At 42.6% G+C, this 25045-nt stretch overlaps 1 protein-coding gene across 1 annotated transcript in view; it reads left to right on the forward strand.

Annotated features, from left to right (window-relative positions):
* The window catches only part of ULK4 (unc-51 like kinase 4), a 1112493-nt gene that overhangs the window by 276054 nt on the left and 811394 nt on the right, over positions 1-25045 (forward strand). Inside the window, exon 19 of the mRNA XM_082258381.1 lies at positions 7357-7440. Coding sequence (XP_082114507.1) covers positions 7357-7440 — 84 coding nt within the window. The remainder of the gene's footprint in view (positions 1-7356; positions 7441-25045) is intronic.

The following is a 25045-nucleotide window of genomic DNA, read 5'->3' on the forward strand; positions in this document are numbered from 1 at the left end:
TTATTTTATAGTCCGAGAACAAAAGGGGGTTACAGGGGTGGTGGCGTCAACCCAACCAATCACAGACATGTATACTTTCAAAATTACAATAGGAAAGGGAAGTGTATGTTTATGGAGAAACACGGCCATGTGCATGAGACTCCAACTGCCAAGTGAAAGTGAAACAAAGCAACAAAGCTGCCACATGGATTCTGATGGACTTGGCCACGCTAATTCACTAGCATGCACTGTCATCATAACCTGTTAGAGTGAATCCTATATAATATAGTTCATAAAAACCATGTTTGATAGTGATCATGCTACTGTTCCAGTGAATGAGACTTTACCTGCAAAGAACAATAGCAGCAGTATTTCAATCATACGGATAAAGCATAACTGGAAGCTGCCAACCATTTATCCTTGTAAAAGGCAGATATTATTAAAACGATAAGAATTCCACATCACAAACATATCTCCGTCAGTGAATACCGGGGCCCTGGCTGGCTGATATACAGTGCTTTGCGAAAGTATTCAGCCCCCTTGAACTTTTTGACCTTTTGCCACATTTCAGGCTTCAAACATAAAGATATAAAACTGTAATTTTTTTGTGAAGAATCAACAAGTGGGACACAATCATGAAGTGTAATGAAATTGATTGGATATTTCAAACTTTTTTAACAAATAAAAAACTGAAAAATTGGGCGTGCAAAATTATTCAGCCCCCTTAAGTTAATACTTTGTTGCGCCACCTTTTGCTGTGATTACAGCTGTAAGTCGCTTGGGGTATGTCTCCATCAGTTTTGCACATCGAGAGAATGAAATTTTTGCCCACTCCTCCTTGCAAAACAGCTCGAGCTCAGTGAGGTTGGATGGAGAGCATTTGTGAACAGCAGTTTTCAGTTCCTTCCACAGATTCTCGATTGGATTCAGGTCTGGACTTTGACTTGGCCATTCTAACACCTGGATATGTTTATTTGTGAACCATTCCTTTGTAGATTTTGCTTTATGTTTTGGATCATTGTCTTGTTGGAAGACAAATCTCCGCCCAGTCTCAGGTCTTTTGCAGACTCAGGTCTTTTGCCACCACCATGTTTGACAGTGGGGATGGTGTGTTCAGGGTGATGAGCTGTGTTGCTTTTATGCCAAAAATAACGTTTAGCATTTAGCCCATGCGTGTTTTCTATTCTCTTTATGTATCAATAAAATGTATTTTTGATTTTATAATAGTTTTGTCTCTGATCCTTCTACTCCCACTGGCCCGCAAAGCCCCGTCTTTTCTATCTCAAGTTTTTTCATTAGTCCCCAACAGGGGTAAGGGCCTATATTGCACGGCAATTTTTGTGTACAAACGTTTAGCATTGTTGCCAAAAAGTTCGATTTTGGTTTCATCTGACCAGAGCACCTTCTTCCACATGTTTGGTGTGTCTCCCAGGTGGCTTGTGGCAAACTTTAATCAACACTTTTTATGGATATCTTTAAGAAATGGCTTTCTTCTTGCCACTCTTCCATAAAGGCCAGATTTGTGCAGTATACGGCTGATTGTTGTCCTATGGACAGAGTCTCCCACCTCAGCTGTAGATCTCTGCAGTTCATCCAGAGTGATCATGGGCCTCTTGGCTGCATCTCTGATCAGTCTTCTCCTTGTATGAGCTGAAAGTTTAGAGCTTGGGAAATCTTTTTGTATCCAAATCCGGCTTTAAACTTCTCTGCGACAGTATCTCGGACCTGCCTGGTGTGTTCCTTGTTCTTCATGATGCTCTCTGCGCTTTAAACGGACCTCTGAGACTATCACAGTGCAGGTGCATTTATACGGAGACTTGATTACACACAGGTGGATTCTATTTATCATTATTAGTCATTTAGGTCAACATTGGATCATTCCGAGATCCTCACTGAACTTCTGGAGAGAGTTTGCTGCACTGAAAGTAAAGGGGCTGAATAATTTTGCACGCCCAATTTTTCAGTTTTTTATTTGTTAACAAAGTTTGAAATATCCAATAAATTTCGTTCCACTTCATGATTGTGTCCCACTTGTTGTTGATTCTTCACAAAAAATGACAGTTTTATATCTTTATGTTTGAAGCCTGAAATGTGGCAAAAGGTTTGAAAAGTTCAAGGGGGGCGAATACTTTCGCAAGGCACTGTATGCATGGGGATCAACAAATTCAAGAGCTGGATTCCAAAGTGTCATACAAACTATGGAGAGTAACCAGCCATTTTTGTCATTTTTTTGTCACTGCTAGTAATAGTAATAACTTGCCCAGGCTCCTGGATTGATCTTCTAAATTGTACAAAAATTAACATATCTGCATGTGTATGATCAAAAGGTATGGCTGCCTGTACCCACCCAAAGAAGAACGGTCTGGAACTACTTTTTATGGCTATCAGGGGCGGACTGGGCCGGGGGGCAGGGCGGCAATTGCCCTCCAGGCCACTCTGATTCTTCCTAAAAAGGCCACTTGCTCCGGAACGCACCGATTCCACCCCTGCAGACAGGCATGACACCCGCCGCCTGCCGCTACATTATGTTATACTTGCGGTCGGAGCTTCACTGCTCTGCTGCAGCTCTGCAAGTATACTGTAATACAATGTAGCGGCGGCTGGCGGGTGTCATGCCTGTTCTGCAGGGGTGGAATCGGTGCGGAGCAAGTGGCCTTTTTGACTGATGAGTCCAGTCACTTCCCTGTCAGGCGGTGTGATCTCCACCCGACAGGGGCTTCCTAGTCCCGGCCGAGCATGATGTCATCCAGAGGCCAGGAGGCGGGAAGAAAGGCAGAGGAGATTGCTTCTGCTAAGAACTGCGAGGAGCCAGTGAAGCCCTGTGCAAGTGAGTTTTCAGAGACTGATAATACACGTTACCTAAGGCAATGTTGTGTATCAGTGTTGTAGCTGTGTGAACTGGCTGAAGTGTTTAACTCATTGAGGGAAGGGGTTAATTTACAATGCTGTTTGTAAAATGCAGCATGGAGGGGGTTAATGTACTGCCACTGGCCACTGATGCATTAGTGAACAGTGGCAGTTAATTAACCCCTTTGTGCTGCATTAGTGACAGTGGCACCAGTGTCAGTGTTAATTAACCCCTGTATTGTGCAGCATGAAATGGTTAATAAACACTGACACTGGTACAACTAATGCAGCACAAAGGGGTTAATGACTGCCACTAGTCACTAATGCATGAGTGTCCAGTGGTGTATTTTATTTTTGTGCTACCCTAGGCAAGATTTAAATCGGCACCCCCCATCTAAATTTATCCCACCCCAGCCACAGTATATTGTTCTTGTCTCAGGGTCTGATGAGGAAGCAACAGCTGTTCACAATGAATGGCTGCGGCTTCCTTATCAGACCCTGGGACATGAGGGCAGAGGATGGGGGTCAGTGGGACATAGGACGTGGTCAGCAGGGCAGAGAATGTGGCAGCAATGGTAAGCACTGATCAGGAGCAATGAGTAAGCTGGATTGATATGCAGCACTAGTAGGTGGCACTGATGGACACTGATAGGTGGCACTGATCAAGCTGCACTGATGAGGCTGAGCTTAAATGCACTGGTGAGGCTGCATTAATGGGCAATGATCAGGCTGCATTGATGAGCACTGATGAGGCTGCACTGATGGAGACTGGTGGTGCTGTGTTGATGGGGACTGATGAGGCTGCATTGATGGAAACTGATGAGGCTGCACTGGTGGACACTGATGAGGCTGAAAAAGTAAAAAAATGTGGCGCTCAACAGCTTGATAGAACACAAAATAAATTATTCCAATGTGCAAACATTCGTGCAAAAAAACAGTCTCTAGTGTCCAAAAAAAAAAAAGGGTTAAGCAAACAGCCAATGATGGAAACACAGACTTGATAGGAGTGAATCTCAAAAAAGCCTCCACCTCCACACGATCACCCAGTGAAATGTATAGGTACCGCTTACCAGAACAACTGGTCCCCTTAGTTATAGGGGGTCAAACATGCTTATTGATCCACATCAGATCCGACCTTGCACATCCCCCTCTCACACAGGCGAGATAGGAGATGCCGCTCCACGCCTGCGTTCCTTAGACCCTTAGATTGGGAACGTGAGACCGTAAACTTCCGGGTCTAAGGAACGCAGGCGTGGAGCGGCGTCTCCTATCCCCAGCAAACTGAAACTGATCTTAAGGCTTTTCATTGTTCGGATTGTAGTAAGTGCATTTTATATCAATAAATGATCCTTTGATGAGTAATACTGCACCATGAGAGCCTGTTTGTCATTTCTCTCCATCTATGACTTTGTTCTTTAATACTCCATCGATTTGGCTACACACTGTCGCCTATGTGAGAGGGGGATGTGCAAGGTCGGATCTGATGTGGATCAATAAGCATGTTTGACCCCCTATAACTAAGGGGTCCAGTGGTTCTGGTAAGTGGTACCTTTACATTTCACTGGGTGATCGTGTGGAGGTGGAGGCTTTTTTGAGATTCACTCCTATCAAGTCTGTGTTTCCATCATTGGCTGTTTGCTTTACCCATTTTTTTTTTTTTTTTGGACACTAGAGACTGTTTTTTTGCACGAACTTTTTCACATTGGAATCATTTATTTTGTGTTTTATCAAACTGTTGAGCGCCACATTTTTTCACTTTTTCATTTGTCACGTTATTCACGTTGATTTTGCAGCTCGCAGTGTGGAAGCAATTTCACCTTAAACACATTTATGGATATGAGTAGTGTTTATTTATTTATACATCACATTCATTTTGCGCAGTTTTTGTTGGGTTCACCAATAATCTTCTTTCACTGATGAGGCTGAGCTGATGGACACTGATCAGGTTGCATTGATGGGCACTGATCGGGTTGCATTGATGGGCACTGGTGAGGCTGCATTAATGGGCACTGATCAGGCTGCATTGATGGGAACTGATAAGGCTGCACTGGTGAGGCTGCATTTATGGGCACTGGAGAGGCTGCATTGATGGACACTGGTGAGGTGAGGTTGCATTGATGGACACTGGTGAGGTTGCATTGATGGGCACTGGTGAGGCTGAATTGATGGGCACTGGTCAGGTTGCATTGATGGGCACTGATGAGGCTGGACTGATGGGCACTGGTGAGGCTGCATTAATGGGCACTGAGGAGGCTGGACTGATGGGCACTGGTGAGGCTGCATTAATGGGCACTGATGAGGCTGGACTGATGGGCACTGGTGAGGCTGCATTGATGCATTATTTTTGTTAAACCTCCTTTGTTGCTATTAACATTAAATTATGTTACCACATTGTATCAGATTTGTCTTGCTTTATAACATCAATATCAGTTATAAACCAGGTGGGCATAGATGGTGAGCTCGGTGGTTCAATGGGCCACTTGACTGGACTTGCCCCCCAGGCCCAAGGCTGCCAGTCCTCCCCTGATTGCTATGATTTGCCTTTACTTTTTTAATTGCATCCTGGGAGTCATGGATATGCAAATCTCAACTTCTAGTACCATAGCTACTCCACTGCCACCCACTTTCCTCTGTAATACACAACTCCCTAATGTTAAATGGTATAATACATTGAATTAAGGAATTTGAAGGGAGTGGAAAGTTTGGATCTTGGTTCAGTGAGTTCTAGGGCACTATGAAACTTGAACACTTTACACAAATAAAGTATTAGAAAATACATATATAATACTTAATATTTGAGCCTTCGTGAAATTAATCTTTGCTCTCTTGTAGAGCTAGAACTGCCACTAGAGTCTTCGGTGTTTGACACTTGAGTTTCCGATGGCTCTCCCTCTCAGAAGCTACTCTGTTAAGACATTTTTTTTGCCACTCTAAAAGTTTGGAGAGTTTGATCTTCCAAGTTCACAACAAAAAACCTGAATCACAACTCCATTCACTTTTTTTCTGGGGAACCAGAATCCTTGCAACCTGCCCACCTTTTTTTTTTTTTTTTGTAAGCTATGGACAGAGTGTTTACCATTACCATTGGAAGTGAAAGTAAAAGAAAATCCCAAATTTTGGGTTATCCCTATAAAATTAATAGAGGTTAAATCTTCCAATGGGCACACTAGTTTTGGTGACCTGGGGGCCCCAAAAGATTCCCATAATTTACAGGGACTTCCTCTCACTTCTTGTTTTGGCTATGGGACATTTTTTTGGCTAAGGGAAATCTCCCCAATGGGACTCAGATGGATAATTCTATGTTAACAGGTGCCGTAAGCTCTTGGAAACAGACTGAAACCCAACTATAGCCCCCGTTCACACCGGTGCAACTTGTCATGCAATTTGACTTCAAAATCGCATGACAAGTCACACCCTATTTCTGGTTATGGAGCTGTTCAAATTGGTGCGACTCCAACTTGCACCGACTTTGAAAAGGTTCCTGCACTATTTTTGGCGATTTGATGTGCAACTTGCATTGAAATCTGTGTATGAAGTTACACAGATGTTGGCAGGCCACACATGAAATCGTTCTGATTGGCAGCTTTGAAATCATGCTGAAGTAGCGCGATTTCAAAGCTACCTTCGGTGTGAACCAGGGCTTAAAGTCTTTCTTGTGATTTTTGATAATGAATTATTTCACATTACTTGCAGCTAGAGAGGTCAGCAAGCGCATGTTTTAAAGTTTTCACTGCTTGTCCATAGTTTTGGCACAGGTGCACTTTAAAGCCCCCCTCCCCACAAAAAAATTTAAAGTCAGCAGCTACAAATGCTGTAGCTGCTAGCTTTTAATATTGGGACACTTACATGTCCAGGGATCATGTCATGTCAGCACCCCAGCCGATTTTTGGATCGGCTTTCCGTTGCTGTCGCTGCCATTGGTAGTAAGGGAAACAGGCAGTGAAGCCTTTTGGCTTCACAGCCGGCTCCCTACTGCGTATGCGCGAAGGGCACTGCGCTTTCTAACTGGCCCGGCGGTGGAGGAAGGAGGAGTGGGTACTGAAATTCCGAGGGACCTCGATGCAGCGAAACTGTATAGGTACTTTTTGAAGCTGTTTATTGCTTATAAGCATCCCAGTACATACAGTACCTAACATCAAAGAAAATTTAGGAGAATAATAAAATATTTTGTTTTAGTAAATAATGGGATATAATTCAATAAATTGATATAATTCAATAAAAGAGAACTGCAAACATCATATTTAATAAAGATTTCTTATTTTACAATATTTAGCAGAGAAATTGGTGGAAAATGTGAAGTTACTCATTATAACTTTTTCTAATCATTGGCTAAACATATTGCTGATTTCAATGTGCAAATGTACCATTGCATTGTAATAAAACAGAAGTGCTAAAATGTTTAGTCATTGCTCACATTTTAATGTATTCAAATGTAAGCTTTGCAAACTATGTGTAATAATTGTAACTCTTCAATTTGCTGCAGAGTTTAGCTTATAGTGATTTATCACTCATCCTTGTATTTTATTACAGGAGGAAAAAAAAGATCACCCCAGAGAGATCTGGACGGTTCCCTTGGCTGCTTACACTGTGCTAATGAGATGCCTTCGGGAAGGGGTAAGTCTGCTTTCTTGTTCTCCCTAGAAATCCTCCACTGTAATAACCCCTCCGGCATTATGCGAGAACTGTAGCCTGCAGCAGTGCAGTATCCTGTCAAGCAAGTATAGCTCCAGAATTTAAATAGCACTGAGCAGGCAATGGGCCGCTGCATGGAAAAAAAGAGATAAATTTACTTTTCCCCACAGCTTATAATTAGCACGTTGTTAATTAACGCCAAACCAAGACAAAGGAACTAAATGTACTTCTGAGACAAAATAATACAGCTGATTATTACCACTCTTCTAAAATGATTGGGAGTGAACAAGCTACAGTCATACAGAGGTCCATCGATTTCAGAAGCTATAAAATGAAATCACAGGTTGAGGATGCTTGTGGTATGACAAACAGCTCCTGCGAGGCCTAGAAAGTGCGGATTTCCTGAGTCCAGTGCAGCAGTTTCAGCTTTTAATTGCTCACATCTCACATGTTTTTGTAAAGGTTTTCTTAAAAAAAAACGAATTTGCTTAAAGCTGAAACGCGGGTCCCCTCAGCTCCGTTTGAATTAATGAGAGTAGCTTAGAATCACTATATAAATAAATTGCTGCATTAGTTCATAAAAGCCCATTTGACATTGTTTCTGCTCTCGGCGAAGCCCAGGGCAAAAAGCTTGTCTCCTTTGGCTAGAGGAATCTTGATAAACATTGTCCTTTTGACATGATTACAGTTTGCAGAAGAGTAAATGTGAGAAGATTGTAAAGGCTTAACACCAGACAAAAAAAAACATTAAAAACGCATGCATCCTTTTGGAAAACATTTTGCAGAGTTTGGACTACTTCCAAGGAACTTTAATGAATATGTAGATGGCTGCCAATGTGTGCGTTAACGGTCAGTGTGCGACATGGAGGCTTTGGACACATAGTAAATAGTCATTTGGTAACACTTTCTAACTTTTTTTTCACATTAAGACAAACCCTGTTTATTTTTAACGGGATGGAGATTCAAACTGACCCAAGGCACTAATTGGCATCTAAGACCTTACTCTCTCATTAATTCTCTCTTTATCATTCCTCATTGTCTAGTTACAGCATAAAAAGGGCACAGACAAAATAATGTGAGAGCACAGTTACGATATTCTCTAACGTGAGTCCATAGTGACCAAATTAACTGTTTTAATACCGGCACTTTCACCACCCTTCCTGCCCAGGCTAAATTTCAATTTTCACCGCTGTCACACTTTAAATGACAATTCCGTGGTCATGCAACACTGTACCCAAATTAAATATTTATTATTTTTTGAGACATATAGAGCTTTTGGTGATATTTAATTACCACTGGGGGTTTTATTTTTTGCTAAACAAATGAAAGGAAAACTTTTTTTTTTTTAAATGATGTGCGCTGATGTGCACTGATGGGCGCTGATGTGACTGCACTGATGGGCACTGATGTGACTGCACTGAAGGGCGCTGATGTGACTGCACTGATGGGCGATGATGCGACTGCACTGATGGGCGCTGATGTGGCTGCACTGGTAATCGGCACTGATAGATGGCACTGATGGGGCTGCACTGATAATTCGTGCCCTGATTATCAGTGTGAATTCTGTACTCTCACTGTGCCCTGTCAGATCGGCTCTCCTTTACTTACACGCTGTATCTCTGTAAGGAAAGGGGAGCCGATAACTTGCAAGACTGTTTACACGTGACCAGCTGTAATCTGACACTGCTGATCTCATTGTAAAGAGCTGTTGTGATTGGCTTTTACACTACAGCCTTTACCCTCATCTGTGATCCACTATGTCCAAGGAACACAGTGATCACAGACACTTCCCTATGTGCCACCTATCAGTGCCCATCAGTGCAGCCTATCAGTGCCCGTCAGTGCAGCCTCATCAGCCCACATCAGTGAAGGAGAAAAAATGTGATATATCCCTATTAAACCCTTGTGGTTTCTAAACCATCTTACAATGTTGCTAATAATCTAAAAAAAAAAAAAGTATCGTAAATAAACATGACCTAATCATCCAACATTCCAATCTGCAAATCCTGTAAAAACGTGTATCAAAAATATATGAAAAAAAAATAAAGGGGAAAATGTTTTCAAAGTAATGTGTCAAAAAAAAAAAGAAAAGCTCTCAATGGTCCCACAAATCATATTGAGTCAAACGTAACAAAATCCATGTACAATCCCAAAAAGTGTCCAAGTGCAGTAAGAAGATTTTGCTCTCCTCTTCTTATATTCTACCACCACACCATGTGAATAATCCACCACCTCATAACCAAAATCACTCACCAACAGTAATGGCTGTTAATGTTATAAACCAGCAAACAGGCGTTTTCCCTTTGTAGGGTGCAATCCTCTGCAGATCTCTAGTGAATCCTCTCAGTGCTCTTCTACTATACTCAAACGTTTGTTCCAGAACAATGAAACCCAATGTGGAAAACAAAGCTCGGCATAGTGTAGAACCCTTCTTTAAAACATATCTTCAATTTATTTAAAATTCGATGCACTCACTTTTTAAAGTGTCTTTACCGACACAGGTTTACAGGCATAAGGTTATACATGGATTAGCTTAGAATCTCCTGATACCGCGAGCAAAAACCCTATCTAACGTGATGGCTATGCGTTCATACACCCGTCTGTTAGATTGGGTGTTCGCTCGCAGTATCAGGAGATTCGGAGCTAACCCATGTGTGACCTTATGCCTGTAAACCTGTGTCGATGGAGATGCTTTTAAATAGTAGCACAGTGTTGGTTTGATCACATCTTTTTACATACCCTCATACAGCGCTGTCATCTTTATTATTTTATGTTGGTTGAGATCCCTCAATTAGATGGCAGCAGTAAGGGTTAAGGATAATTTCACCATTCGGGCGCCGTCTTTTTTATTATTGAAGGAGAAAAATTACATATTTACAAAATTTTATAATAGAAACTAAGAAAAACTTGTTTTCAAAATTTTCAGTCTTTATTCGTTTGTTTAGCAAAAAACAAAAAACCCAGTGGTGATTAAATGCCACCAAAAGAAAGCTCTTATCTGTCTCAAAAAAAGGAAAAAAAAACTGTTTGGGTGGGTACAGTGTTGCATGACCACGCAATTGTCACTCAAAGTGCGACAGCACTGAAAGCTGAAAATTGACCTGGGCAGGAAGGGGATGAAAGTACCCTGTAGGCAAGTGGTTAAAGTTGAATTCATGGAAGTGTCTGTGATTACTGTGTCCCTTGGACACAGCGGATCACAGATCAGGGTAAAGGGCTGTGGTGTAAGGGCCAATCATAGCAGCCCTTTACCATGAGATCAGCTGTGTCCAATTACAGCTGTTCACATGTAAACAGTCTTGCTAGTTATTGACTCTCATTTCCTCACAGAAAGACAGCGTGTAAGGAAAGGAGAGCCGATCTGACAGAGCACAGTGAGTACAGCATTTACACTGATAATCAGAGCAGTGATCATCAGTGCCCTGATTGTCAGTGCAGCTTATCAGTGTCCAACGGTGCCACCTATTAGTGGCCATCAGTGCAACCTCGCCAGTGCCTCCTCATCAGTGACCATCAGTGCAGGTTACCATTGCAGCCTCATCAGTGCACATCAGTGAAGCCTCATCAGCCTCCACACTGTTTAAAAATGTACTCTCCCTCCTTCTGCTACCTATGCAGACTAACCTGGGTTTAAAAAACAAAAAAAAGTGTATTACCTTACCTATTTTTAGCTTGCTACTGTCTGGTCATGTGATCCCTTGTGTCAGTGAGCAGCGACTGCAGGAGACAGGACAGAACGCTTGACAAAGGCTGGGAAAGCCTGGAGCCATGCCATCATCCATAGACTCTCATGTCCCACCCGTTATCGCCGCTCCCTCCTCTCCCCTGCAGCCTCCAATGACTGATAAGGGGTAGCCGCATCACGTGACTGAACTAGGCTAAAAATTAGGTAAGTATACACCTTTTTACACAGGTTAGGTAGCAGGAGGGGGAATGATACATTGGTGGTTGTTAAGGCAGAAGGTTTTTTTATTTTAATGCATTCTATGTATTAGGATAAAAAAGCTTCTATTTGCAGCGGCCCCCCTCATACTTACCTGAGCCCATCTCTATTCAGCGATGCTGCAGGAGTGTCTCGGCTGCCTGAGACTCTCCTTCCTCATTAGCTGAGATGACAGTGCGGAGCAATTGGCTCCCGCTGCTGTCAATCAAATTCAGTGAGCCAATGTTGGAGAGAGAGGGGGCGGGGCCAGGAGCATTGAAGAGGGACCCGAGAAGAAGATTCAGGTCACTCTGTGCAAAATCACTGCACAGAGCAGGTAAGGTTAACATGTTTGTTATTTTTAACAAAACCACTTTAAGACTAGTTAGTGTTAGGCAGGTATTCAACTTTGAGTAACCCATTGGCTTCTCATGTCTGTTGGTGACTTCAGGATAAGCATCCCTGTACTAAAGTTTTTTAAAAGATAGGTATGTTTTTTTTAAGTTCATACTTAACCAGGTGGATGCAGCATCGGTCCCCCAGCCTCTACACTGAGAACTGAGCGATCAAACACTGTCAAACGCTTGGTTCTGACAGCTCCATGAGCAGAGAGCTGCCGACTGCTTTGCCCCCTCCTTGCTCACTGGTGCGCTGACCTGTGGGGGGGCAGGAGTAGCCCGCTCAGGCTCTCAGCGGATCGCTGAGAGGCTGAGCCAGGTGTCGGTCCAGGGATCTACGTGAATCCCGACTCCATGGCCGTGATCACTCGAAGCCTGGACTGACTCTGTGACGTCAACAGAGAGCGGACTTCAGAAAACAGGTCACAGGAGTGCAAAACGAACTGCACTTCTGTGATCCATAGGAGATGTACAGCCAAACGAGCTTGACTGCATTTCTCCTTTAGAGTACTGTAAGGCCAGGTACATATCTGTTTATGTCTGTTTTGTTCGTTTTTTTTTACTTGTGTTGCAGCATAGTTTCACACATTTAAATTGTTTATTGGAAATCACAGCGCTTGAATGTGCACAGAAAAATAGACATCCCTTATTTTTTAAACTGCACCGCATAGATCTGAACAGCCTCTTTAGATAACATTGCTTCCTATGGCACTTGTATGGCATGCATGCAAAGGTGTGAACAAGCCTTAGTGCTCCTTCATACCATACAATGGTTTTCTGTGCCTTGTTAACACCACAAGGTATTGTCCATTTTTCCATGCTTCTGGACATAGGTTTTAGCAACTACCAGCTGGAAACTGGGCTTGTAATGAAACAACGCACATATTCGCCAGCATACCATGGATCATCAGATATCGTCCAAAGCATTTGTTGCAAAAAGATTACAACACAAATGACCAGGTGCAACATTTCATGCCTGACAAAGGGGTCCTGCGTGGCTTTGAAACTATGCACTTGGTCCTTTGTGATTTGATCTTTCTGGAATGAAATTTTGGACAATATCTAATCGTGCATCGTGTGCTGGCAAAAATGTGCGTTGTTCACACCAGTGTTATGTTCATGTGCAGCACATGAACGCATATAAAGCAATGTAACTAAGAGTAAAAATTAGAAAAATTAGAGAGCTGTCACTTAACAACTGATAACATGAAAACGCAGACTAATGTGCATAAAATTGCAACTCATTGAGCATAAAAATGCATATTAAATGCGTATCACAATGTATGCATTTCTGACATTCTACCATAGGTTTTTAATGTGCTGGTGTGAAAGGACCCTATATTAACTCATTCTAAAATCCGATAAATGGAAAATTATAGCTGCATGCTCTGTTGCAATGTTTGTAGCAAAGACCAAAGTTCTCAAGCAGGGAACTTGGGTGTCTTAGTCATGATATCTGAACAGAGCACATAAATCTGTAGGGTTTACTTGTCTATCTCCAAAGCTATAAGTGTTACTTCTCTCTGGTGCTTCGTTCCTCTGTTATCTGCATGAGTCACTTCTGATAAGTTTTCCCGACACATGAGATAACATTTGTCTGGGAGGACAGCTCAGCGCACAGCTTGTCTATCCTGGACACAGTAGTTCTGCTGGGTGGAAGGGGGGGGGGTGTTCCTTTCCTCCAATCCGCTCTCACACAGTGTCTCTGACCTTTTAACTGCAGCTCTCTACCCCCTCCTCTCTGATACTGAAAATGCAGAAGGATTTTAGCTAAAATCAGGGTTGTACAAAAGAGAAGACTGCAGATAAACAAGTAAAAGTTATGTAGGAGGATTTGTTTAATCTCTGTACATCATCAGAGGCTATTCACGTCACTGGGTATATGAGAGGGTTTGCAACCACTTTAAGCAGCAGTAGTTTCAAAGTTTCCCCACATTGGTACTGAACTGGTATTTCCTGAAAAAGTGTAGTGGCACAGGGCAGCCAATAAAGAGAAGTACTCAACAAAATTCAAAAGGTCCTACCAATGCTAAGCATTAATAGCTACCGGTAATATCATCCTTTTTCAACTTGAAATGGCACAAAAACTAACTGGGTCTTTCTATCTCAACTATCATAGTTAAGTGAGACAGAAGTAATGTGGTCTCTCAGTAAATGACACATGTACCTGTATCCTTTCTGAAATAGGTGCAGCTACTCAGATGATGTTGGAATTATAAAATCGACATGGGGGAGATTTACTAAAACAGATGCACACAGAATCTGGTGCAGCTGTGCACAGTAACCGATCAGCTTCTAACTTCAGCTTGTTCAATTAAATGTTGACATGTCCAATCGCATGCCAAATCAGAGCCTATTGCCGGCAACGGCACCATCCGAGTCGGTGCAATGCCGACTTTTCGGCACTGCACCGATTCCCAAAATTAGTTCCTGCACTACTTCTGGCGACTTCGGAGGCGATTTCAATAGACCTCTTTGCATGAACCCGAAACAAATTTCTTTCAAGTCGCCCCTGAAGTCGGACTGAAATGCGGGTTTGAAATTGTGCAGGCTCAGCTGAACTCTCACAATTTCAAATCCGCCCTCAGTGTGAACCTGGGCTAAAACCTAGAAGCTGACTGGTTATTATGCACACCTGCACCAGATTTTATGTGCACCAGTTTAAGTAAATCCCCCCCATAAAGGCTAAGGCCCCTTTCACACAGGCGGACCGTTCAGATCCACCTGTTAGTTTTTTTGGCGATTCTGAACGGACGCCCCATTCATCTCTATGGGGCATCGGATGTCAGCAGAGACATGTCCGCTGATATCCAATCCAATCTGTCAAATCTGGACGGATGGAAACCCTATTTTCCATCCATCCAGCGGATCGGATGGGATCGGATGAGAACGTACAGACGGTCCGTTCCCATCCGATTCCCACATAGAGAACAGCGGGACCTGACAGCTGTGTCTCCACACACAGCACGGAGACACAGCTATCATCCGCCTGCTCAGCGGGGGATCAGAGGATGGATCCCGCAGAGATAAACGGAGTCCGCCTGACGGACCGGATTGTGTGAAAGGGGCCTAATAGTAAACAATGGACAGTTCCATAAGATAGGTAAAATGCAATAGATTATACAATAAAAACTTACATTATGAAAATTAATATGAAGAACTAGATCCCTAGCAATTCTTGATCACCAGTTTCCTAGACTATCCAAATGCATCTTTGCGGATCATTGTCATCATTTAAAACAAGTACAAATAGGTCAAAATATCACTCTGTTAAATGAAAAGGAGAGAGTGGGGTCCTTCCTTTATGTTTCACAACCTCTGGTCAAGAAATAATTGATGCAAGCCAATTTTGGGGTGCATTATAGGGCTAATTCTTCTGCTAAAAAGGAAAATTGCTAATGCAATTAATGCTACATAGTTGGAAAGTGGGAGTACTGGGGTAAATGTTTAATTTTTTTCAGTTACTATGGTTTTTGTTGTTTTTATTAACAGAAAATACACGTTTTTGTGTGGTTAAAAGAAATGTTGGGGTTTATGCACACAGACTATTATAGGCACATTTATTGCCTATTGTAAATCTTCCGGTGCCTTCATTCACACAGGGAATCACGTATGCTGTGTGCAGCCTGCCATATCCACTCACAAGGTTAAACGCCCATTCATTTGCTTGACGAACTGTATGTGGCATATCCTTGGGTGCGAGAAAACCCTTGGAGAGTTAGAGTAGGCATAAAAAATGCCTTTAATTGTCCATCTGTATAAACCCTTTGTTATTTTTAATCACTTCTGCCTAACCGCACTAGAGGGGTTGGTTTGTATCCCAACCATGGCACTACCTGCCTGCAGTTTGTATGTTCTCCCTGTGCCTGCGTTGGTTTCCTCCCACACTCAAAAGACATGCTGGTAGGTTAATTGACTCCTGTCTAAATTGGCCCTAGTATGTGTATGTAGGAATGTGAGTTAGGGACCTTAGATTGTAAGCTCTTTGAGGGCAGGAACTGATATGAATGTACAATATATATGTAAAGCGCTACGTAAATTGACGGTGCGATATAAGTGCCTGAAATAAATAGGTGACACTTGGGTAATTCTTGCAAGCACTCATGCCAGCCTTTCTAGGGTTCCTCCAAAGGTTGCTAAGGATTTCTAAAACCACAATTTCTGCCTGTAAGATATGTACTCTGACACCAATGATGATGAGGATTTTTAGCGATCTGTAAGAGAGCTTTTCTCCCCACTGACCACAAATGTAAGGCACATTCTGACCACCACACTAATGAACCAAAAGCTGTTGATATAGTAATGATTGACAGGGGTTCCCTGAGACCTGGAAATTATTTTAGAGTTTTTCCATGTTAACATTTTTGAGAAAGGATGATTTATGCACTAGCAGCCCCCTTCCCTCAGTGGGTGATTTTAACTGCTTGAATACAATATTGAAGCGTCTCTTGTATATACTATTCATATAAGTTTTGCTGCTTCCACAACATACTAGGTGGAAGAAAAAAAATAGCAATAGATTTATAAATTAATGATAATTTGCATGGCCTGTAGTAAACCCAATTGAAATACTGTAGATAACATATGGGATGCTTCAGGTTTCTTTTGCAATGTAATTGAACAGGATATGTGCTGATGTTTTATTAATAAACAATCATATAAAATTAGTTTTATGTTGATAAATCTTACCTTAAAATAGTCAGTTGCGGGTTATATTACAGATGTATTTTCCCCTCTTTTAATGGCTACAGACATATTACTAGTATGGTGAAGCATACTAAATCAGAGAAATTACAACTGCAAATGCATTTGAAGGACAACTTCTATTTTAGTGACATTGTTCTTTATGGACCACCACCCTAGTGGATTCCCTGTGTGTAAATATCTACCTACAGGCTCGGTTGTGAGGTCTTCTAACATTTGAGTCTACACTCCGTGCTCATTTAGTCTGGACTGGTGTAATGAAAGGATATGCAGCACCAGATCTTTGAAATGGGGCCGCATGTAAGCTCTCACTATCAGGGAATGCACTAAAGAGAGGGTCCATAAAGGGCTACATTCGCGAACCCTTTCACGGTCAGCAACGTAAAACCTACAGTGGCACAGAACCACTTCCTGCTGGCAAGCTCGGTAAGTTTTATCTCAATGGCATTCCCCTGTCTGCTATAAGCACATGATCACTTCAGTGACCATGAACTTGAAGCCAAACTAATAAGCGGACTCTGCTGAATAAAAAAATAGCTGACAAGCCTCTGATAGTATCTATTCACCTAAAATGTAACCCCCCCCCCCCCCATTGCCACTGCTCCTTTGCTTTCCTCGCTCCTGTGTCATTTCCCTACACCGTCTCTAACACACATTCCTGCTTCTATCTGACCCCCATTCCAGTCTCCCCGGGGACACAGCTGCTCCCAGTTTGACATCCGTGTGGGTGCTTGTTCACAACTTCACACTGTTTGGATTTGGGGCAGTGCGCCAGTAATGAATGTCAGATTGACAACAGCTTGCTGCATCCCAATTGACATTAAAGGGACTGCCTGCACAGGGATGCATGGAACACCTGTGCACCCCCGTATGGGTAAATTTGGCCTTGATGAGCATACGCTTTAGTACGCCCCATATGAATGAGGCCTTAGCAGGAATTTAGCATACATTTATGTTGTGTTTGTGTGTTAATATTGATTTTAGTGTATTTTTTGTGAAAATCTATATTTGATAAACATTTGTGCAAATATCATGGTGCTTGAAAAAAATCAGTAGTACCTTTTTTATTCTACTGGTCCTGTGCTTTCAGAAAATGTATGGTTTATGGGTCGCTGAACAAATTCTGAAAGCTGAAAGGGAAAAATAAAAACAATGGGAAGTAGAGAGCAGGGCTTGGTAGCAAAAAAGGTTAAAGCATAAAGAAGATTTTTGTAGTACAATAATTCCCTGCATGCTACATCTGTTCAGAGCATGCTGTATGTTGGACCAGGGGTCAGCAATGCCTAGCACGCATGTTAGGGTGAACCCATAATGCCTTTTTAAGTGGTACATGTCTCATTAACAACTAATACTCTTCACTGAGGACACTTCCTCTTGCCAGGTGGCAAGCGGTACCCTCTTGTGGTGGCTTTGAATAAGCACTGAGCCTCCTGCTGGCTGTTCCTGTGACAACCAGAATGCAGATGGCCAGCCATGTTTTAATGCAGGGATATTTGCATTCACATATATCATAAAACCAATAGTAATCTCTTAGTGTACATGGATGGATGGGAGAGTTTGCTTTATAAATTGAATAGCGATTTTGGTTTTTGGTGCTCTGATGCAGTGTAGTTTCACTTTTAGATTTAAAGCCCGACTTAGGGGGAAAAAAAAGTTTTCCTGTGCAGTGTGGCACAGCCTCACTGCACAGGTCAACTGCTCGCTTTTGTGTAGGGAATTAGAGAAAGGCTATACTCACCTGATCCTCTGCTCCACCTGCAAAGGGCGCTTCCCCATGATCCAGCAGTGGACTGTTCCTTATGTCTTCACGTCCAGAGCAGGTCTGTGCACAGGATGATGTCAGGAACAGTGTACCGCACAAGACCACTAGACCACGGGGGAAATAGGAGGCACTTTTTTTGGGCGGAGTTGAGCTTTTACCTTGAGCTTTTGTCCTAAGTCAGCAACTTGGGACAGATTTCTCCTCCCACTATATTCTCCTTATTCTCCTCGCTAGTAGCTCAAAATAAATGTATAGGACCATAAAGTACTTCTTAAAAATAATAGTTTTTTAAAAAGACTCATTATTTGTGCACTGCAACACAATTCAATGCGAGTGCTTTTACATATTAGTATTTTATCTGTTACATATGTGATGGCGTCTGAAATCTGAAAGCAGGAATTTCTTTTTTCTGCAGGAGAGACATACTTTGTCTCTGCAATAAAGACTTCTTACCTTCCTTGTTCTTACAACTATTTAGAATGTACACTAAGCTACATCATTTACACTAAGTTAAGTACATTCCTGGCATACCTTACCTCTTCCCAGGGTGGCTAATCAAAATGGCTGAAGATGCCAAACCCAGAAAAAGATAGAGAAGATGTTGGCACAGGCAAAGAAACTAGTATAAGTTGCATCACTGGAGGGAAGCTAGATATTAGATTTTAGTAACGCTTCTACCTAGACTGCTTAACAGTTTTGGTGGATGGCTTATTTTTTGCTTATTTAAAGTGGAACTTCACTCTCCCAGTCAGCGTTGATTATTTTTAAACCTCATGCTGATAGCATTTCTTCGGTTACTTCCTGGTTTCCTGCCTAGACAAATGATGCCATACATCTCAAGAGTCTTCAGGAGGGGAGGAGAGGAGGAGGGGTTTTCTCAGCTAAGCACTTTCACCTGCATGCATGCTTGAGCTAAGGGCAGATGGATTCCCGGGAGGAAAATGCTACATGAACCATTTGCCATTATTCAAGCTGGCCATGGTCAGAAATGCTAGGAGGATGTGATTTCTCAGCAAAATAGAGCATAGAGACATGGATTGATGGGGGAGTTTGCTTTGAATATTAAAAATGAATAAATAGTGTAGCACCCTCTAGTGTGCTAGAATAAGTGTACATAGTTAGCTGTAGCGTAGGTAAATTTGGCTTGGCTGAGAGTCAGACCTAGGTTGAATCTGGGTCAGGGATGAGTGACTCAGGGAGGCTGGATGACTCAGCAAGCAGCATCTCTGGTGACTCCCCCCTGCTTTCTGGAACCTTGCAGAAACTTCCAGAAATAGAGGGCATAGTCTAGGAGAAGCTGCTTTGGGTATTTGAGGGCCCCAGCTAATCCTGAGCAAAGTAGGCTGGCAGGGTGCAGGCCACCTCAAAATGACTCATGAGTCATGCTAGAATGGGAAGTCGGGTGGAAGATGGAGAAAGAGTACTGAGGAGGCTGTTGGTGGCCCCCTGAGTGTGACCCCTAGTCTGGGGGGACGGGTGACCTCGGGCCTGTGGCTTGGGTTCTGAATTGACCGTTTATAACACACAGAGGAATCCTTCCTGGAGGCATTGGAGGAAGGCATGGACAGCAGGAGCAGGTCAGCACTTCAGGAGTTCTCTTAGCTGGGTGGGCTGGTGAGTGTTCAGTCTGAGAGGACTGTGGGAACATTGTCAATCTGGGAGGACTGTGCTGGACGAGTTAGCCAGGAGGGCTAGTGAAAGAGGCAGCTTCAGCTAGGCAGGCTGCCAGTGCCTGAAGAGGTGGTGCTGGCATCAGTGGCCACAGGGATGTAAGCTGGACACTTGACTTTGCTACACAACCAAGGGGGCTGGGGTTCCTGCCTGTAAAGAACTTTTGCTATGATCTTTCATCTTTGATTGCCTTGTCAAATCCATTAAAGTGTCTCAGCTGAGTTTTTTTCTCTGCAAGCATGTGTGCTGGAGGAAGTGAGGAGTGTATATAGACTGTACATAGGAGAAGTTGTCCCTGGAGTTGTATGACGTTAAGTGGGCATCCCATAATACCCCTACTTCCCATCCGCGTTCTAATCCCTCAAATAAAAAAAAACCTCAAAGTGCTGGACTGTTTTCTGACAACCCATGTGGCTTCTCTGCAAGACAGCAAAATCTGATGCCATTGCTGAGATCCAAGAGACCAGTCAACAAGGACTAAAGCATCCTGGATCCCATACAGAGGTGCGAAGGAGGCACAGGATAGGATACAAGGAGGACCCCAGACTGCCCTGCTGGCTCTATGATGATGATGTGACGATCGGTTGCTAAATGCTGGGAATAAGGAGTGGAGGATCCTATCTGCCTATGTTACATGCTTTATATGGCCTTTGTGATGAGGGTACTATATATCCGGTAAGAGTCAGTGTGTACGGGTGTTTGGTGGTGGCTCTCTCCCACTAAGGAACTTCACCTCTATTTTTCCTAAGGATCTTCACATACATCCATATTGGTCACCTAGGAACTGTTGTTTCTCTCCTGGATTTATATGGACTTTCTGTGTAAACAGTTTTTAGATTAGCGCCACATTTATATATGTATATATATATATATTGCCTTTGATCGGTCATTTCAGGATTTGTGTTGGCTGCTTTTCGCCTTTCTTGAGATTTTATCATTATAATTTATTTATTATAGCGCAGCAATATTGTGGTATATATCAGGCTTATGGCAGCTAGTTGCTGCCATAACCCTGGTATTTGACATCAAAATCATTCCCAGTTAGGCAGTCGGCAAGTGGTCACCAATACATTTCACTATCGAAAGATCTTAGCAAATAGCTTAGTCATAGTGGTCCATATGAAAAAATACAATAAAGCTAACCTAAGCTCAAAAAGTAAAGATTTGGTATGTTATAGGGGACATTTAGAAATGCTATTTGTGGCCTAATCAGCACTCTTTTTTTTCCACACACTTTTTTTTGGACTGCCTCACGATCCTCATGTTGCACTTACTGGTACGTGAGTGTTTCTAGGCACTTCCTCATAGCTCTATATCTGCAGTGTGAGGTTTAAAGTATAACTAAAGGCAAACCTTTTTTTTAAATTTTGGAGTGCAGAGGGATTAGAACACTTTTCAGTTTTTATTGCTGTCTGTGCCCCTATTGAGAAGATCCATCCCCTCTTTTTGTCCTGTTCTGTTTACCATTATAATTGAAAGTAAAAGAAAATCCCAAATTTTGGGTTGTCCCAAGAAAAGTGAAAGCGGGAAAATCTTCCAATCGGGGCACTAGTTCTGGTGACCTGGGGGTCCCCAAAGGATTCGCTTAATATGCAGGGATTTCTTCTCATTTCCCTTTTGGCTATGAGACAGGAAATGAAGAGGAATCTCTGCAATGGGGTTATAACTAGAGATCGACCGATTATCGGCAAAGCCGATAAATTGAGGGCCGATCTGCACTTTCCCCGATATATCGGAATCGGCCACCATAGTGGCCAATATTACAGATATTTCGGAAAGTGCTTGTACCGAAATGATGCCTGCAGCTAGAGGCATCACTCTGGTATCGGCGTCCATAACCGACGGTCGGCTGTCTTGTAATGACACATTACAAGGAGTGGGAGGGGAAGTGCCCCCCTCCCGTTGCCTTCCGCGGCTCGCCCGGATCTCCCGTCCCACCGGGAGACCCGGGCGACCAGCCTGCACGGCTGCAGAAGGCCTCATCAAAGCCACATTCGGCTCTGTTCGGGTCTCCATGCAAAAACCCGGAAGTGATGTCATGTCATCACTTCCGGGTACTGGCGCCAGATTAAAAAAAATGACAGCATTCAAAACAGCCAAACTTGGCGTTTTGAATGCTTTTAAGTGCAGAGGAGGGGTTTGGGGTCTTTTAGATCCCCAGATCCCTCCACAAGAGTACCTGTCAAAAAAAAAAAAAATTAAATGTATGAAAATATCGGCCCATACCGATACGCAATGACCAAAAATATCGTTATCGGCAATGAAAAAACGATATCGGTCATTTCCTAGTTATAACCCTCCCTTGCTCTATCCAAAATGGAAAAAAAAAAAGTTTTGCCTATAATTCTATTTAAAGGGACTCCGCTTCTGACTTCGAGTCTCATGAGATTTGGAGTGAGATTTGGTGATTTTACTATGGTGTTGCTCACTGTTCTCCTTTCTGAAGGTTTTTATACGAAGACCCAAAACTCTGACACTATCAAGATGAGCACCTCTATACAAAGGCCCAGTACAGAACAGGTCATTTTAAATCAGTAATAGAGAATTGATTAGCTGCAGGGAGATCATAAGCAATACTAATGTCTTGTCCTTTACCTGCCTTTTTTGAGCCCAGTGTTCAGTTACCCTTTCAGAGCCATTTACCAAGTATACTCCACAGTCCTCAAGAGGTGGCAGAAGTGCCTTCTGCTGTAACTCAGTCTAGCTATACAACTCAGTTTATTTGTTTGGTTTGCACCACTTGCTCATTCACTTGGCAGTCCTAGGCTGCACACCTCATAGATCAGAATATTACTGCGGAAAATACAGCCAGGCTTTTGCGACCAACTTGAAGCTGCTCAACCTGTACAAATCAGAGTGAGTCCACAGCTGTTCATATGTGATTGTACACCAGATAATTACCTGTGGTAAGGGAATAATGTGTGGCCCTGGACACACTGGGGTTGATTTACTAAAACTGGAGAGGGTCAAAGACGGGTGCAGCTCTGCAGAGAAACCAATCAGCTTCCAGGTTTTTTTTGTCAAAGCTTAATTGAACAAGCTGAAGTTAGAAGCTGATTGGCTAAAATGCGCAGCTGCACCAGATTTTGCACTCTCCAGTTTTAGTAAATCAACAATGTCTGCAAACAGGGCCGCTCATCTGTCCCTAAACCCCGGTTCACATCAGTGCGATTTGACAGGTCAAATCGCATATCAAATTGCAACCTATTTCCAGCAATGGGAGCGTCCAATCGGTGCGATGCTGACTTTGCGGCACCTCATCAAGTTCCTGCACTACTTTTAGCAACTTCGGGTGGTGATTTCAATAGACATCTGTGCATTAGGCTGCACAGGTGTCTTTGAAGTTGGATTGAAATACGGCTTTGAAATCGTGCAAGTTCAGATGAACTCGCACGATTTCAAAGCCGCACTCAATGTGAATGAGGGCTTACTGCATGTAATCACGCCTTATGCAAATACATATGTGCAACTGTGGACCGTGTCAGCCTGTCAATGATTTGTACTTGCAGGTAATCTCAAACATCTGCCCGCTGCAGAAATATGCTGATCAGGGTGGTTGGGGGTATGAAAATAAATAGCTTGATATTGTTATATGACTTTATTTACAAATGCATGTGATTTACACTTTAGGGCTCATGCACATAGGATGTTTTTGCAGCTGCTTATGCAGCTGCCTGGCATTTTGTTTTACTGCTTCTGAACTCTCCTCTTTGTTAGTCTATGTGTCCATGTACACACAAATGTTCAGTGGAGCTTGGAGGCATAAGCGTTTAGGGGCAGTAAAAAATCACGACTGCCTGTGCGTCCTTAAGCAGAGGCTGATTGGCTAAAAAAACGCAAAACGCCAAAAAATGCGTCTAAACGCGGCCGCGTTTGACATTTTTAGGCTTTTTTACATTAAAGGGATTGTTTTTATTGTAAAAACACTAATACGGGAAAAACGCTCATAAACACTATTCTTTTTTCCTGAAAGCAGCGCTGGCGTTTTTTAAACGTCCTGTGTGCATGACCCCTTAGCTTTAACCAGTATTTTGAAAAGGTTTATTTTTAAATTTATATAAATTTATAATAGATTTTCTATTTGGCCATACTTTGTATGTACCTGTCAGCAGTACCTCACTACTTTATTAAATGAACAGGAAAGTCATTGCAACTGTTTGAATGAATGAGCAAATATCTATCATATGTATTAACAAATTACATTGCGTTGTATTAAAGAAGATAGTCATTTTTGAGGTTGTCATTGTGTTTGCTTTAACTTTATGCTGTGATGTTTGGTGAAATATTTTACCTTTGTACAAGTACTCTTTAAAATGACCTTTCATACATGACAACACTTACATGAAGCTGCTTTCCCTCGAAGCACATTATTTCTACGATATGTTCACGTATGCTAATTTTCAGCCTGTCGGTGTATATAAAAGGAAGTGCTTTTCTTGAAGTGCCTTGTTCAGTGATGTGCAGAACTCTGAATATCCACTATTTTTCCTCTCCTAACTGAAAAATATATTCATGTTCATTCCTGTAAGAACCATATTAAACTTGACATGCTTCAAACCATTCTCTGCTGAAGTGCAGAAGAATTTACATTTAACATCTCATGTTTCATTAAATATCTACAGAGAAGTTGTTAGTGGTCCTTATAGCATACTGGAGCTTCCTCAGTCTAAATTGGATTATTACCACTTGTCTGTATTTTTTTCCCATCTTCTTATGGTTGTACTATTAAACTGATAGACTGATTTACTTCCCCGTCTCTGGATCTAGGTCCTGGCAGACTGAATTGAATTCCCCTGAATAGTTTGTTACTATGGAATTTTCCATGGTGACAAACCAGAGTTAGACCCCATTCAGACTGGGGCGACACGACTTGGTGGGGCGACCTGTGAAGTCGCGGTGCACAGCATGCATCGCGACCTCGGCGCGACTTGCACGGACTCATATAATTGAAGTCAATGCAAGTCGCCTCCAGGTCGCCCCAAAGTAGTACAGGACCCTTTTTCTAAGTCGGAGCGATTTGTGTCACTCCTATTAGAACAGGTCCTGTACTATTCAATGGCGAGCGACCCACCGTGACTTGTCAGGCGACCAAGTCACCTGACAAGTCGCGCTAGTGTGAATGGACCCTTA

Source organism: Pelophylax lessonae (genome assembly GCF_965119305.1).
Source record: "Pelophylax lessonae genome assembly, chromosome: 5".
NCBI lineage: Eukaryota > Metazoa > Chordata > Amphibia > Anura > Ranidae > Pelophylax > Pelophylax lessonae.